General features: G+C 39.2%; 1 protein-coding gene across 5 annotated transcripts in view; it reads left to right on the top strand.

The window, feature by feature from the left end:
• Positions 1-14,798, top strand: part of PRDM1 (PR/SET domain 1) — a 112,116-nt gene that overhangs the window by 16,951 nt on the left and 80,367 nt on the right. Inside the window, exons 4-5 of one of the 5 annotated variants that reach the window (XM_077302995.1) lie at positions 8,149-8,226; positions 10,950-11,037. The exons of 1 other annotated variant lie outside the window; for it this stretch is intronic. In XM_077302995.1, the coding sequence (XP_077159110.1) occupies positions 11,029-11,037 (9 nt within the window). In that variant the 5' untranslated portion in view covers positions 8,149-8,226; positions 10,950-11,028. Of the gene's footprint in view, positions 1-8,148; positions 8,282-10,949; positions 11,038-14,414; positions 14,797-14,798 lie in introns of those variants that run through there. 3 more of the 5 variants (XM_077302986.1, XM_077303005.1, XM_077303044.1) reach the window with 3 other exon arrangements.

Below are 14,798 nucleotides of genomic sequence, written 5' to 3'. Positions count from 1 at the left end.
TCCTCTCTGTTGTCTATCACCTATGTTCAGTAATTTCTCACAGCATTGTTAGCATAAACAAGTCTTGCAGCCTTTTCCTACTCCTTTATAAACCTTACTTCCCGATTTTAAATGCTTCATACCTACATGTGATTTTTCATTAGCAATGTGGGCATAAACTTTTAATTTGTTAATTTAATGGAAGAGAGTGAGGAACAGTCTGTAATTTTACTATGAGACTAAAAGAACCTTTAGAAGTTATTAGAGATCACGAGTTATTTCCTTTTGCCTTTGAAAATGAGATGAAACCTTTTATTGGAACAACTGGTATTTTAAAGTAATAGCTGACATATCTGTTTGTTTATACATTGTTGCCAATCTCTTTGTACTGGATTAGTTTTGGTATAGCTTTTATTTACCCACAGTGACATTTGTTTCGTATTTGAGTTACTAACTCTTGAGATAATGTGATACTGCATATCACAGGATTGTGTCCTTTATTGCTTAAGAACCTGAATTTTTGAGAGAAAAAAGAAGCATCTCAACCTATTCCCTTCTCCCAATTGTCTGTGGTATTTTGCGTGTCAGACAAAGAGTCCAGATGAGAATATAAGAACCAAGAATCATGTTCTCAAGTGAAATAGCTGTGAAATTATCTGAAGAAAATTTTTTGGAATAGAATACTTTTTGCATTAAGCTGCACATTTATCCATTTTCCTGAAATATTTGTATCCTAAAGGAATTCAAGATAGTTTATTTATTTGTTTGTTACATTTCTATACCGCTTTCCCATATGGCTCAGGGCATCTCAGTTCAAAGTGTCAGTGTATGTATATATATAGAGAGAGATATAATATTTTGATTGGCATAACTGAAGATATCTTTTCAGCATTGTTCAGAATGCCACCTTATCAAAACTTAGTTTCCCTAAATGATGGATCTTGACTCTTGATGGGGGATGTAGTGTTCAATCACTTTGTGTTCATGTGCTAATGATGCAGAAAGTGGCTCAAGGGGGTTTCTTTTCACGATGGATGCCTGTTTGGTTATGCACATGCTGCTTTTTTATGTTCTCTTCTGTGTCTCTGTCTACACTCCAATGGTGGTCTTAATGGTTAACAGTGGATAATCTGTCTACTTGACAACAAGTCTCTCCACCTTCTCCAGCTCAGCAGGAGGGGCAGTGGCCTGTAATTAGTGGAGCCATCAAGTTAACTGTATGATTTAAACGGATTTCTTTCTCTATTTTCTCCCTTGGTACCCCCTATATGCAAAAGACAGAAATGTACTTTCTTACCTGTAATAAACAAAAACTACCAAAAATCGAGAAAGACATTTCTAAGGCTTTAATACCACTTTTGAGAAGGAATCACATGTTTTGGTTGTGATTGTGAGAAAGCTGCCAGGACATCAGATGTCCATGGTGACTAGTGGTGATAGTTATAGAAATAAAGAAGTGCATATGCTTCTATATGTTATGATAGCACCATCACTACTACCAAATTTGCTGTGACATATGTTGGTAGCATTAATCTACCTGGAATCATATATTCACTTAGTTTCTACACAACAACTTAGATCCCCTGGAGATTTTCCTTGGGTAGATGGATTTCTACCCACATAGTACAATTTCCTCAGTTTTTGTCTCCCAGTAAAAACTGAAATGCTTCTTGGAACGTGAGGAGGAGGAGAAGTTACACTCGGTGAATAGAAATTGTCTTACCCATGGAAAAACTTAGGGAGATCAAAGTCATATTTCTGGAATATAAAATACAGAATACCTACTGGATAGCATGTGATGTGAAACAATTCCTTTGGAGTTGGGCCGGACCTGTTTTTTGAACCATAGCCTTTTGAAGTAGTATATATTGCTGGGGGTTGAATCTGGGGCCTTCTGCTTCCAAGCAGATGCCCTACCACTGAACTATGGCCCTTTTCCAAGCTGGGTTCCAGTTGTGAAGGTTACTTGTCACCCAGACAGTTTTCAAAGTGCTTTTCTCTCTAGAGTCAAGAGTAGGGTTGCCAGGTCCATTGGTGCTGTGCGCATGGGATAGGCGGGCATTTTCTGGGAGCGAGGAGGAATGCCACAACATGTTGACATCACCTGGAAATGGTGTTGTGTGTCATGGATGTTGAGGGATGATGGGGGCAAATCTCTATGGTAGAATTAGCTTCTAACATAGCATTTTACCCAAAACCCAGAGCATTACCCTCTCCGATGACCCCAACATACTGATATCACTTCTGGGTAACATCAGTATGCTGTGGCATTCTTTCAATTTGAGGGCAGTTTGGTGGGGCCAAGTGCATCTGGAAACCTGGAAGCCCTAGTCAAGAACAGAAGGGCACTGTCTGCCATTTTTGTTTTAGAATTCAGCAATAACTAAGCATCTGACTTGGAAATAATACCCCTTTTGTGATTTCCATGTTGTCAAACCAATTTACAAGAGTTCCCTCCTTTATTTTGATCATTTATTTCTATATACAAGAGAGTTATGGCATCCATATCTCATTGCATAAGCACAAGCTGGTTCTTGCTGTATTTGGCAAGAAGCAATTCACCATTAAAGATTTAACCTGTCATCTTTCATCACTCTCCATTATGATGCTGCATTTAGTCTCATATCTCTTTTAAAGGGTATATGGGAAGTAGAATCATAGAATCATAGAGTTGGAAGGGGCCATACAGGCCATCTAGTCCAACCCCCTGCTCAACGCAGAATCAGCCCTAAGCATCCTAAAGCATCCAAGAGAAGTGTGTATCCAACCTTTGCTTGAAGACTGCCAGTGAGGGGGAGTTCACCACCTCCTTAGGCAGCCTATTCCACTGCTGAACTACTCTGACTGTGAATTTTTTTCCCTGATATCTAGCCTATATCGTTGTACTTGTAGTTTAAACCCATTACTACAATTTGCTCCACTTTTGAACAAACAATGTTTAGAACTAGTCTTAAATGAAGAGTAGTCTTTTCCTCTTTTTTTCTGTGAAGTTTTTGGAACATAGCTACTTCCAAAACAAAATATTTGAAGTGAAAGATAAGATTTATAGTAAGCCAAGCTAATAAAAAGCACCCATGCCCTTGGTTTGTGTGTGTGTATATTTTCATTAGTTTGTTCATTCTGGAATTGACTGTAACTACTGTGACTTTACTGACCTCACTCTGTCTTTTCTCCTCGCAAAATGAATCCTTTCGAGAAGTAGCCTATGTTTAGCACAAAGGAAAGCAGAGGACTTCATGGCAGGTCCTTGCCATTTGGACCCTGCACAAATGTCCTTTTAGGCCATGGTGATGGATGGTGGGGCAGCTCAGCTCAAGTCACTTTTGAACTCTGAAGGTCACCTGCAGGCACACATCCTCTCTTTAGAATGAGACCCTGAGGGGATGTTGATTTAGTGATATCTTGCAAAGATTGACCCTGCCGATCAACATCATAACATTGCAGGAAAAGTGACATGGGCATAGGGTCATTGCATTTAAAATGAAAGAAAACAATGGCTGGACTTCATAAACTCTGCTTAAGAATACTGACAGTGTCTGGCAGGTGTTGAGGGCATTCTGGATTATATATGTCAAGTTTAGGGCAACATGTTTCTCCATATCTTTAGCCAGTCTTAGTAGTTCAGTAATGAAACTGTTGAAATCTGGTATAAATTGGCCTCACAAAGTATTACTTTACATCTCTCTCTCTCTCTCTCTCTCTCTCTCTCTCTCTCTCTCTCTCTTTCTCTCTCTCTTTCTCTTTCTGTGTGTGTGTGTGTGTGTGTGTGAGAGAGAGAGAGAGAGAGAGAGAGAGACCATTTTATACCATGATCTTATGCCAGGCTTCCAGATGAGACAAGAGCAGTAGATCGTGTCTAACTGGCCCTCTCTGCCTTCTCCCTGGCTTCTCCCAGAATTATGTAATCAGAAAGGGCTGTTTTGCTAGTCAATAAAGAATACTGAAAATCACAACTTTTTAAACCTTTCTTTGATTAATTATATCATTTCGAAGAAGTGTGCTGAGTGTATTCCTGGTTTCTATGCGCTGATTGTGAAAAGTTCTTTGTTGTGTCAATGGAAACTAGCTCATGCCCTAAGTGATATGCACAACGTCTTACTTCAGTCTTACTAAGAGATTCAATTGGTGACAGGAATCTTGGGAAAGGATTATTTATTTTAGAAGAGTGTATGTGTACACCACTTCATCTTATGTCACTTTTTATAACTATACATCCTCATGAAACCTTAACAAAATCAGAGTCCAGTAGCACCTTTAAGACCAACAAAGATTTATTCAAGGTGTGAGCTTTTGAGTGCAAGCACTCTTCCTCAGACTATGAACTACCATCATGACAGAGGAAGAGTGCTTGCACTCAAAAGCTCCCACCTTGAATAAATCTTTGTTGGTCTTAAAGGTGCTACTGGACTCTGATTTTGTTGAGGTTTCATGAGGATGTATAGCCAACATGGCTACCCACTTGAATGAAACCTCAATTAGACACTGTTGAAAGTGGTTAATTTTTGCTGCATTTTCTAAGAACTGTTATAGGTCTTACATTCATGCTATAGACCGTTTATGCACTGGGCACTTTACTGCCCCAGCTCTCGTGCAGGAACACAAATAGGGGGCAGATGAGGTGCACTGCGCCAAATGCTCCCCCGTGTGGGTGCAGGAAGAGGTGGGGCCAGCTGCCACGACTAAAACTCCAGCCTGCAACCCAGCATGAAACCTCCAGTGCATAAACGGTCATAATGAAGTTTTAAATTACTTTGGAAAGTAGATTTATTTTTTAAAAAGCATCTGCCTTCCTTTTTCAGAGATTTCACTTAAACTCTACTTCTCCCAGCAGAAGTGTAGTGTTTTTCTGTTCAATTGGTTTAAAAAATAATTTTAGTTATATTGATATTATTTGTGCAATAGAATCATCACAATCCATTTAAAGATTTCACTTGTTTTCTGATGGTGCCAGAATAATTACCCATGAAATTTTCATGCTTCCTTGGCTATTTCTTTGATGTCATACTTTCTTTCACTTGCATGGAAAAGAGTTGTAATAGCTCCCCCCCCCCCCCCGAGTATCAGGGCTTCCAGTATTATTGAGAAAAGAAAATAACCCCTTTTCCAAAAAGTGTGGAAGACATGGGGAGGATCAAATCCAAATTCAAGGGGGAAAGCCTCAAAATAAATGCCCTTTTGTGGAAGTGGTGCCATTAAGTTGAAGCATCACCTGGGGATTCAAGTCGCTGGAAAACAGCAGTGATATTAAGGTACAAAAAAGTTCTTAGTCACCATGGCTACTGATAGACCCATTCTCCATGAATGTTTAATCCCCTTTCAAAGCCATCCATGTCTGTGGCCATCAGTACATCCTCTAGGCCAGCCTTTCTCAACTTTTTTTTACCATTGAGAAACCCCTGAAATATTCTTCAGGCTTTAAGAAACCCAGAAGTGGCATGATTGTGCAGAAAAAGATTGGGAAGATAGCTATCTACATGCCTACCCAGGATTACTCCGCTTCCCACCCCCTCCAGGAATAATATTGGCCATTTTGGGAGGGAGGGTGTAAACATGACCCAAGAAATGTCTAACAAACTAAATATATATATATTAAAATTAATTCCACCCATTTGGGGAAACCTTCCATGGCCATCAAGAAACCCCAGAATTTCACAAAACCCTGGTTGAGTAAGCCTGCTCTAGTCGCTCAATGAGAAGTCTTTCCTTTTGCCCATCTTGAATCTATTGCACATTAACTTTGTTCTAGTCTTTTGGGAGAGGGAGAAAAAAGTTCTCTCTGGCCACTCTTTCTACCCCATGCATAATTTTATCAACTTCTATCTAGTCTCTCAGTGGAAAGGTGCTTCCCCTAGTAATTTTGCTTGCCCTCTTTAATTATTCCAGGGCTGATTCTGCGCTTACTGTTTTTCCATTGTGGATCCTGCTGAATTCAGATTGATTTGAACTCGGGTCTTCCTCTATCTCCCCCCTCCCCATTGAAACAAAAATTGTTCTGCATGTGATTAGGGAAGCTCAGAAGTGGGGAAGCCAAGCGCAGCAGGAGCCTCTCTCTTTTCTTGAGGGGGGGGGAGAGTATTGGAGACAGCAGAGTAGGGGGTGATAAATTCAAGAGGAAAATCTCTGCTGAGAGGAGTTAGGGCTTCTGGAACTTCTGCTGAGAGAAGTTAGGGCTTCCCCTTTAAGAGAAGCCTTGCAACCTGGGAATGAGGAAGCCTTTGAATTGATGCCCTGGCCAATCTTTTCTATAGCATTGGAGGCTCAGCAGCAAGTTATTTTGGGGGAAGCAGACAGCTGTATACTTACTCATGCCGATTTTTCAAATATCGAGAGTTATATCCACTCCAGGATATTATGGGGAAAAGTTACAGTCATTCCTGATCAATCATGTTTGTTGCAGTGGGAAAATGTAAATAGCCCAAAATCAAAATGGAAATCGCATTCAGTGTAGATGGCAGGGATTGATTCAACCTGGGATTGGAATAAAAGCTCCGTGCAGATTCAGCCCAGGTCTACAATGTCCTTTTGGAATAAGGTAATCAGAACTACTCAGGAGTATTCTAAATGAGGCTGAATCACAAATATATACATGGACATTAGACTACTGTCTATTATTTTCAATTCCTTTCCTAATAATACCCAGCGTAGAGTTTGCCTTTCTTTTTTAATGCTGCAGTAAGTACATTGGGTTGACATTTTATTTAGCTATCTATGACCCCAGGGCCTCTTGTCCTCTCAGTCTTTGAGATCTCATTAACATGTGCGAAAAGGTTTTTTTTTTGGTGGGGGTTGTCCTAATCTGCATGACTTCTGTGTACCTACATTGAACTTAGTTGCATTGTTACCTGCTTACCTTATATGTGGAGATCCTCTTGGAATTTGTCATAGCTGGCCTTGGTTTTTACGACCCTGGATAATTTTGTGTCATCTGCAAACTCTGGAAAACCATGTGATCACACTGAGTTCCATGGAGGTTGAGTGCTTTAAAAATGTAACAGGCAGCAAAAGGTAAACAAGCCACTGATACACATCACATGATAGATTGATTTACTGTACTGAGTCTGCGGTTCTAACTGAGACTCAAAGCAGATTAATTTGTTGTCCTGTTGAGAGAATTTTAAGTGCAACTTTCTTAAACTGATGACTTTGCCTGAATTGACATCATCTGTGAAAAAGGTGGGAGCATGACAATATAACCAAACACATGTCTAAACTATATACAGCTATAGTAAGCTAATTTCAGAGAGCCAAATCTTCACAGCAAAAATGTGTTACAGCTAAACTGCAAATGATTTGCCAATTTCTTCCCAACAAATTTCCAAAGCCCGAGATGAGCCTCCTGTGCACACCTCATATGTTCAGAAACCGACTGCTTGCAATCATTTCAGTTCTCATTAAACTGATTTACTGGACTCACTAGCTCTGTTCAACTTCAGTTTATTCCTGCTTTGTTTAAAATTCGGGAAGTGCTGGGGAGGAGGGGACAGGACACTAATGGCTGCACTTGTGCAAATGGAGTGACAGCTGATTTATTACTAAGGTTATAAAGGAGAAGTATTAAGTGTGTTCCATTCGGTTTGGCAAAAGACATCCTGCACAATGTCCAACAAAACCCTGAGAGCCCTGCTCTGTTAAAAAAAAAAGAGGAAAAGGGGAAAAGCTCTACCAAAGATGTGCTCTTCTTCTTCTGAGCAATAATTAAGATTGTAAATCAAAGGCAACATGAAACAACTGTATCCGACAGAACGTGGACAGTTCTGGAGTTTTGCTGTGCTTGTGTGATCAGTTTGAATACCTACACTGAAGCACTAATGGGAGGGCAAACTTCAAAGAGAAATTTTGGCATGAAGGAGAGGCCTGCGGGACCATTACATGGATAGAGCTGTAAAATAGACTCCTCCATGCAAATTGGGCAGGGAGGGAGAATGAAAGTTTGAAAGGTTTATGATGACCCAGAGATTTTCTTCCGCTAAAGCATGGAATAAGCTTTATATTAATTCTTTAAAGCAATGCAATCTTGAGCTAACTTTATTAGTGTGAGTAAAAAAGTAAAATGTTGAGAAGAACTATATTAGCAGTCTTTAAAATGAAGTTACTGTTTTAAATAGTATGATGATGAATATGTTATGCGATATGAACCGTTGAAGTATTTTGTTTATATTGACTCAACAGAGTTCATCTGCTAGAAGAAAATTGGCTCACTGAAGAAATTGACCCACTGTCATGGATTACTCACAGTTGCTTAAAAATGTAATTATCAGACTATATATGTTCTGTTGTCAACAAACAGCAAGCAAATAACATTGTGAGTAATTAATTGAGATGTAACTTGTTTTTCAGATAAGCACATTTGTATTGTGATCTCCTCTTGAGGTCACCCATTTCTCTAATTCCTTCAGTCAGTTACAATTAAATAAATATGGTTTCAGATATAATAATTTAAAATATTGGTTGTTAAGGTTAGTTTGCTTCAAGTAGAACATCCCCTTATAAAAAAGATGTTCTCTTTTGTTTCATTGTGCAGGATGTTAAGAATTTAAGGGAGAAGAATTATAAAAGCAAATAACTCCTTTAAAAATCTGGAATGATTTATGGTTGCTGTATGGAATTTGTGAGTTGTTCACCACATGCGCACACATATGCTTACAACCACCCTGTTTACAATAGAGCAGTGGTTCCCACTAAGCCTTTATTTGTAGATCCATCAAAGTGCTGCTCAACCATTGTTACAATAGTATCTGTTGAGGATTCAGGATTTTGCATGAAACATACACACTGTGCAGCTTTAGGGTTATTGTAAGGATAAAATAGAGGAAAGGAGAACAGGGTAAGCCACTATGAGTTTTTCTTGGGGAGAAAGGCATGATATGAATGAAATAAATAAAGTAGCCAAGGAATATTTTTTAAAGAAGGCTGTCTTTAATGCCAACATTTTAATATTAGATGACAGAATATTCACAACTCAAGTTGAACATAAGCACCCTGGTTTCTAAATGCAAAACATGGTAGCTGAAGTCTGATGATCCAGTCCAAACTAAAGGGTCTGGAACATGCTGAGCTGAGCTTTCCACCCACTTCAAACCATGGTTTTGAATAATGGCTTGGAGTTTAGTTCTAATAATTTGTCAAGTTTGAGGAAATAGTCATGTGGGAAATCAGGGACAGGAAAAATTCAATAACCCTTCTGCCCCCTATCATTCTGTGAGAAACAATAGCTGGGACAATAAATTATGGAACTACATCTAGCATTGTTCCATCCTAAGTCCTGAGACTATTTGTTTGCCAACAATTTTGTAAAATATTGATGTCAGGTTAGGATGCCATATAATAGCTATTTTTTGTTTCTAGCTTGATGCATCAATTATAAAGCCATGTAAGTACATACATACCAGTGTAAGTGTGGCAAAAAATGTGCTTTCAGTTTTCAGGGAATAGAATTTATCTTTATAAACAGCAGAAATGTTAGAAAAAAACAGCACCATGTTCTGGAGAAGGTCACATTATCTATCTTATGTGGTTACTTCTGGTTATATTTAAAGTTGGGATGGGATGGAAGGCCGAAAAGTGCAGCCTGATCTCATCAGGGACCTGACAGAACTAATGCAGTTCCACAGGGCCTGCAAGACGGAGCTCTTCCTCTGGACATATGGTTGAGAACAGTATGCATGGAAAAACTAGAACATCACGACTCAGCCGATACAAGGATGACCATGAACCAATTAAAAGTAGCAGTTAGAGACAGGGACGCATGGTGAAGACTTTCCTCTTGTTTGGACATGACCGAATGGTTAACATCATCATGTGTTCTTATGGTTTTATTGTTTATATATTGTTGTCAGCTGCCCTGAGTTGACTGGCTCAAGCAGGGGAGGCTATAAATACAAATATAAATAAAAAGTAAATAAATTGTATATTGGAAGCTAAGCAGGTTCTGTACTTGGAAAAGAGACCACCAAGGAAGAGGTGATTTGCAGACGAAGGTAATAGCAAATCACCTCTGCCTCTCAATTCCCCTGAAATTTCCTTGCTGGGATCATTATATGTTAGCTGTGATTTGACAGTACTTTACACAGGGACATCTTTGATGTCTGTAAATCCAAGAAACATTGTACAATATGCCCTCTACATTACCCATTGTCAGTACAATACGCAGTTCTGAGATCTTGCTTTTGGAAGTGAAACCACTTTAGCCTGTGGATGTGGCCATGTTTCTTCACTGGGACAATGATTGCTTGAAGACAGAAACAGAGGTATTATAGGTACAATAGTCCAATTGTTAAAGGGCTAGGAGAAAGTTGAAATTCGTGTTCTATTGCATGATAGAAATAAATTTACTTCCACCATGACCATTTCTCCTTATCAGTCTGGTTGTCTTTAGAAGCTTACTAAGCCTGTATTTAGCATACTGCTGTAATGGCAATTAAGACGTGTTTTCATTTCCCTGTGAGACATTGCCACTGAAATCCCCATCCCCCCACAACATTCTCAAGATCTTTCTTCTCTCCTGCCCTCTCTCTTAGCCTAAGGCATCCAAAGCATTCCCAGTATATTTAGGCAGCAGCATGGATTGAGGAAGAAATGATTAAGCAGCTGAATGTTTTAAAATGCAGCTAAATGCACCGATTATTATCTGCTTAGGGTTTTCTTATCTTGGACTATGTGATTCTTAATGGCAGGCCTATTGTTTTCAGCTCAGATGTATTAATGAAGGAATCAGGGCAGCAAGCTGATGTCATAGGTGGTAAAAAGGTGACCTGGTAGACTGATCTCTCTTCCTCCACCCCTTTCTAAGACTTTTCCAAGTAGTTCAGTAGGAGGTTTAGTATTTTTAGTAGTTAAAAAAAGTTAGCTGAGTTGCATTTGTGTGTCTGGTAAAAGGATTGAGGAGGCTCATAATTATCCTGCTTAAAAGATGTACTCTTTGCTTCTGTTCTACTTTCTCACTAGATAAAGACTCTCTCATCCCTTTACAGGCAGCTCAGTGTGAAAGCAGTCTGCCCTGATTCACACCTGTGGTGACTGCTGATCAGTCAGCAGCCTCTGTTTTGACCCATGCAGAAGGTGAGGTTTATGGCTTGTTTTCTTTGTATGGATTAAGCTATGGAAAATAAAAGATGTTAGGGTTTTGACAGGAGACATCTAATTTTACAGAAGTTAGTTTCTCTCTGAAGTCATTTATGAAATTTAAGTTTCTATTTTGATGAGGTGTAAATGTCTTAGTAAAAAAGATGAAATCTATTATGCAAAAATGTATATAAAATAAAATTGATTTTTTAAACAGCCAAACACATCTGAGCTGACAATATTTTTCATTTTTTACTTAAATCTTCCTTTGTACAAACACATGCTATGGAGTAATGATACATCTTGAGGTAAATAAAAAGAATAGAGCATTATTTTTCATACCCTCTATTAACATTTTAAAAAAATCCCTAACCATATAAAATTTTGTATTAATGTTCAGATTTGTAAAGTTCCTGATCTGTAAAATGTCCTGTGATGGTAAAAGATCGCAAGAATAGCCTAACTCAATAGTTCTCAAATTTATTGAAATAGGACCCACTTCTAGATTTTCTGTATTTGGGGGATTTTATTGCTAACCTTACTGCGCTTTTCATATGTGTTCATAGGTTTTATTTGTTCTAAATATTCTATACATAGTTGTATTTTAAATGCCTTTTAATGTTTGAAATGTTTTAATGTTCATGGCCTTGGGGGACCCTGAACTTAGTGGAAAGATAGTATGGCAATGTTTAAAGTAAGTAAATATTGTAGCCACATTAGTAGGTGATCATCAACTCTGGTGCAGTTTAACCATGTACCATTAATTTGTGTGACTCTTTCACCACAGGCTCACCAAGGAGAGCCATAAGAAAGAAAACTGGCCCTTAATAATTTAGCTAGTTGTAGTGTTTCGTGTGGTCTTTTTAAAAAAAAAAATATAGTGGCTTCACATACTTGCAAAGATTAACAGAAATCTGAAAACTCTGGAATGTTTCTAATTTTTCAAGAGTATAAATTCCCTAAATTAGCTCTGGTGTGGTCTTTTTTTAAAAAGAAATATAGTGGCTTCACATACTTGCAAAGATTAACAGAAATCTGAAAACTCTGGAATGTTTTTAATTTTTCAAGAGTATAAATTCCCTAAATTAGCTCTGGTAATTTCCTTTTGTGTGCATATGCAGTAGTTCTAAAGGTGATTTCACTTCTCTTACATCAGCATTTAGTTGCTTTCCATTCAAAATGAAAGGAAGATAGCACTGATCACATCATGTGATAATTTGAAGGGAAAAGTGCTACCTTATCCATTACCCCCTTCCTCATTTGTCCTGATGCTGATTGTGAGCTAAATGAAAGAGAGTTGACACTGAAATTACTTTCAAGTCTGGAAAATTTAATCAGCCAAGACCTTGGTAGCAATACATTTTTTGCAGCAGTCCTTAATTTATTGTGCAGTTCTGTGACAGGCCAGATCACTTCAGCAGACAGTTAATGAAAGAGGAGAGGGAATATGAAGGTCAGGCACACCAAAAACTTTTTCAATCCCCTACCCCTCCCTTTTTTTTTCTTTTTTATTATCTCATCAGGCACTTTCACCCCCTTCCCCACATCTGGAGCTTCCCTTGCTGCATTGCACACTGCTTCAGAAAGTCTCTGCCCTTCTGGAAAGTCTTTTCAGGAGGTATGGAGGACTCCGGCCAGTGAGAAAATGAGTCACTCAACACAGCCTGTCCATGAGCAAAAGTGCCTTCCATTCACACAGGGAGATCTTCGCTTACGACCCATAATATTTAAACATTTTTTCTCTTGTGCCATGAATGTTCATTAATCCATATCACTACTGTTCTTACACATCCCCACAAGTTCCAAAAATAATGTTTTAACCAGGTAGTTTTAAAGTTTGGTATTTATTTAGGAACAGGTGCCAATCTCAGGCAAGTGGTACAGTTATCAACTGAGACATTATCATCATCAATGAAACTTGGCTGAAATTCAAACCCTCTAAGACGGAGGCCCTACGGCTGGGTAAGAGGGAGGCAGAACAAGAAGTGTACTTACCTGTTCTGGCCAGCATGCAACTGATTACTGTGCCCCAGGCCAGGAACTTGGGAGTGCCTCGCTAACTATGGAGGCACAAGTCAGGAAAGTAGCCAGCCAGGGGTTTTACATCTGTGCCAAGCGAGGCTACTAGCGCCCTATCTGACCTCTGAACATCTAGCTATAGTGATCCATGCAATGGTCACCTCCAGACTAGATTTCTGTAACTCATTCTACTCTGACCCAGAAATTGCAATTGATACAAAATGCAGCTGCTAGGGTCCCCTCAGGACTGTAGGGTCCCCTCAGATTGTGCACAATAAAAGTTATATAATTTTAACATTAATACAGTTATCAGTTGGGTTTTTATGGTTCCAGTCCCCCCCCCCCTTTGGTTTTGTTTTATTGGAGCAGAAAGCCAAGAATGATACAGCTGGAAATTCTGGTTTCTTGCCTGAACATTTGTTTAGTTGTATGTGTGTGTTTTTTTCGATCCACCTTAGTTAGGAGAGGAAACATAATACATTGCATGTGTATAATTAAAGCCGAGTTTTAAAGTCTTGGAAACAAGGGAATGTTTTTCTGATTCTGAAAGTTTAAGAAGCATTGAGTAAAGGTTGGAGGGATGCTGTACAGGGGCCACTGTGACATTTCTTATTAATTATGTGCCAATATATCTTGTCAGATCTCAGAACCTAACCAGAGCTGGCCCTCGCTAGTCTTTGGATGGGAAACCTCCAAGGAATACCAGGTTTATGATGCGGAGGCAGGCAATGGCAAACCACCTCTGAATGACCTTGCCATGAAATATGGAGTTGCCATGAGTCAGCTGTCTACCATCCCCAATTGTACGGGTGTCTGGTTTCTGTGTAATAGCGTTTCTATTCCCACAAGTAATTCCTCAGCTGGAATGAAGCTCGATTAAGTGTTTTCAGAAGTACCTTTAACTTGCCAGGTTGAAAGAGAGCCAGTGTTGTATAGTGGACTAGGATCTAGGAGAACCAGTTTGAATCCCCACTTGGCCCAGTCGTACAATTCTCAACCTCACCTACCTCACAGGGGTGTTGTGAGGATACAATGGGGGACAGGAGAATGATGTAAGCCAATTTGGGTCCACATTGAGGACAAAAGTGGGGTATCATCAATAAAGAAAAATAAAATAAAATAGAAGGCCTGAATGGAAGAAGTAAATGCAGTATCATTTCTGTTTCTCAGGACAAGTGGCTTTCTGGCCACCAAGGTTTTTCCAAGTTCTTTTCAGCAAACCAGAAATGACATACATGAAATGGTTGCAATGACTGTTGGAAGTCTACTCAGTAGCAAATTCACACATTCTCTGCTGGTTTGCTTTCCATTGCCTTTAAAATTAGTGAAATGTTTTGTCAGGCCAGCCACCTAATTAATTTTAATCAAGATAATACCTTGGCACTATACAATGTATCTACACAGGAATGTAATTCTGGTTATGACTAAAGGAAATAGCAAGGTAAGATCTCCTGCTGCTTTGATAGAGCTGAAATCAACATTTTCCATCCCTTTGCAAACGATTCCTGATTCCTGTGCCTTAATCGTTGGCCATGACCACTGACACACTGTCAAGACAGAGACAAAAGGCCATGCCATGTGACACCTCCTGATACTGCTATTGACACAAGAGACTATAGGATCTACATTCTAGAGAGGCAGAACAGCAAGTGGCCACTGTGCTGTGAACAGGGAAGCATTGCTCAAGTGTACAATCCTCCATGAACAGCAGCTCAAATACTATTCTGGAGGGGGAAAGT

This window comes from Paroedura picta, chromosome 1 (assembly GCF_049243985.1).
Source record: "Paroedura picta isolate Pp20150507F chromosome 1, Ppicta_v3.0, whole genome shotgun sequence".
Classification (NCBI taxonomy): domain Eukaryota; kingdom Metazoa; phylum Chordata; class Lepidosauria; order Squamata; family Gekkonidae; genus Paroedura; species Paroedura picta.
The sequence above is the reverse complement of the archived record's forward strand: the minus strand, read 5'-3'. Positions and strand labels throughout refer to the sequence as shown.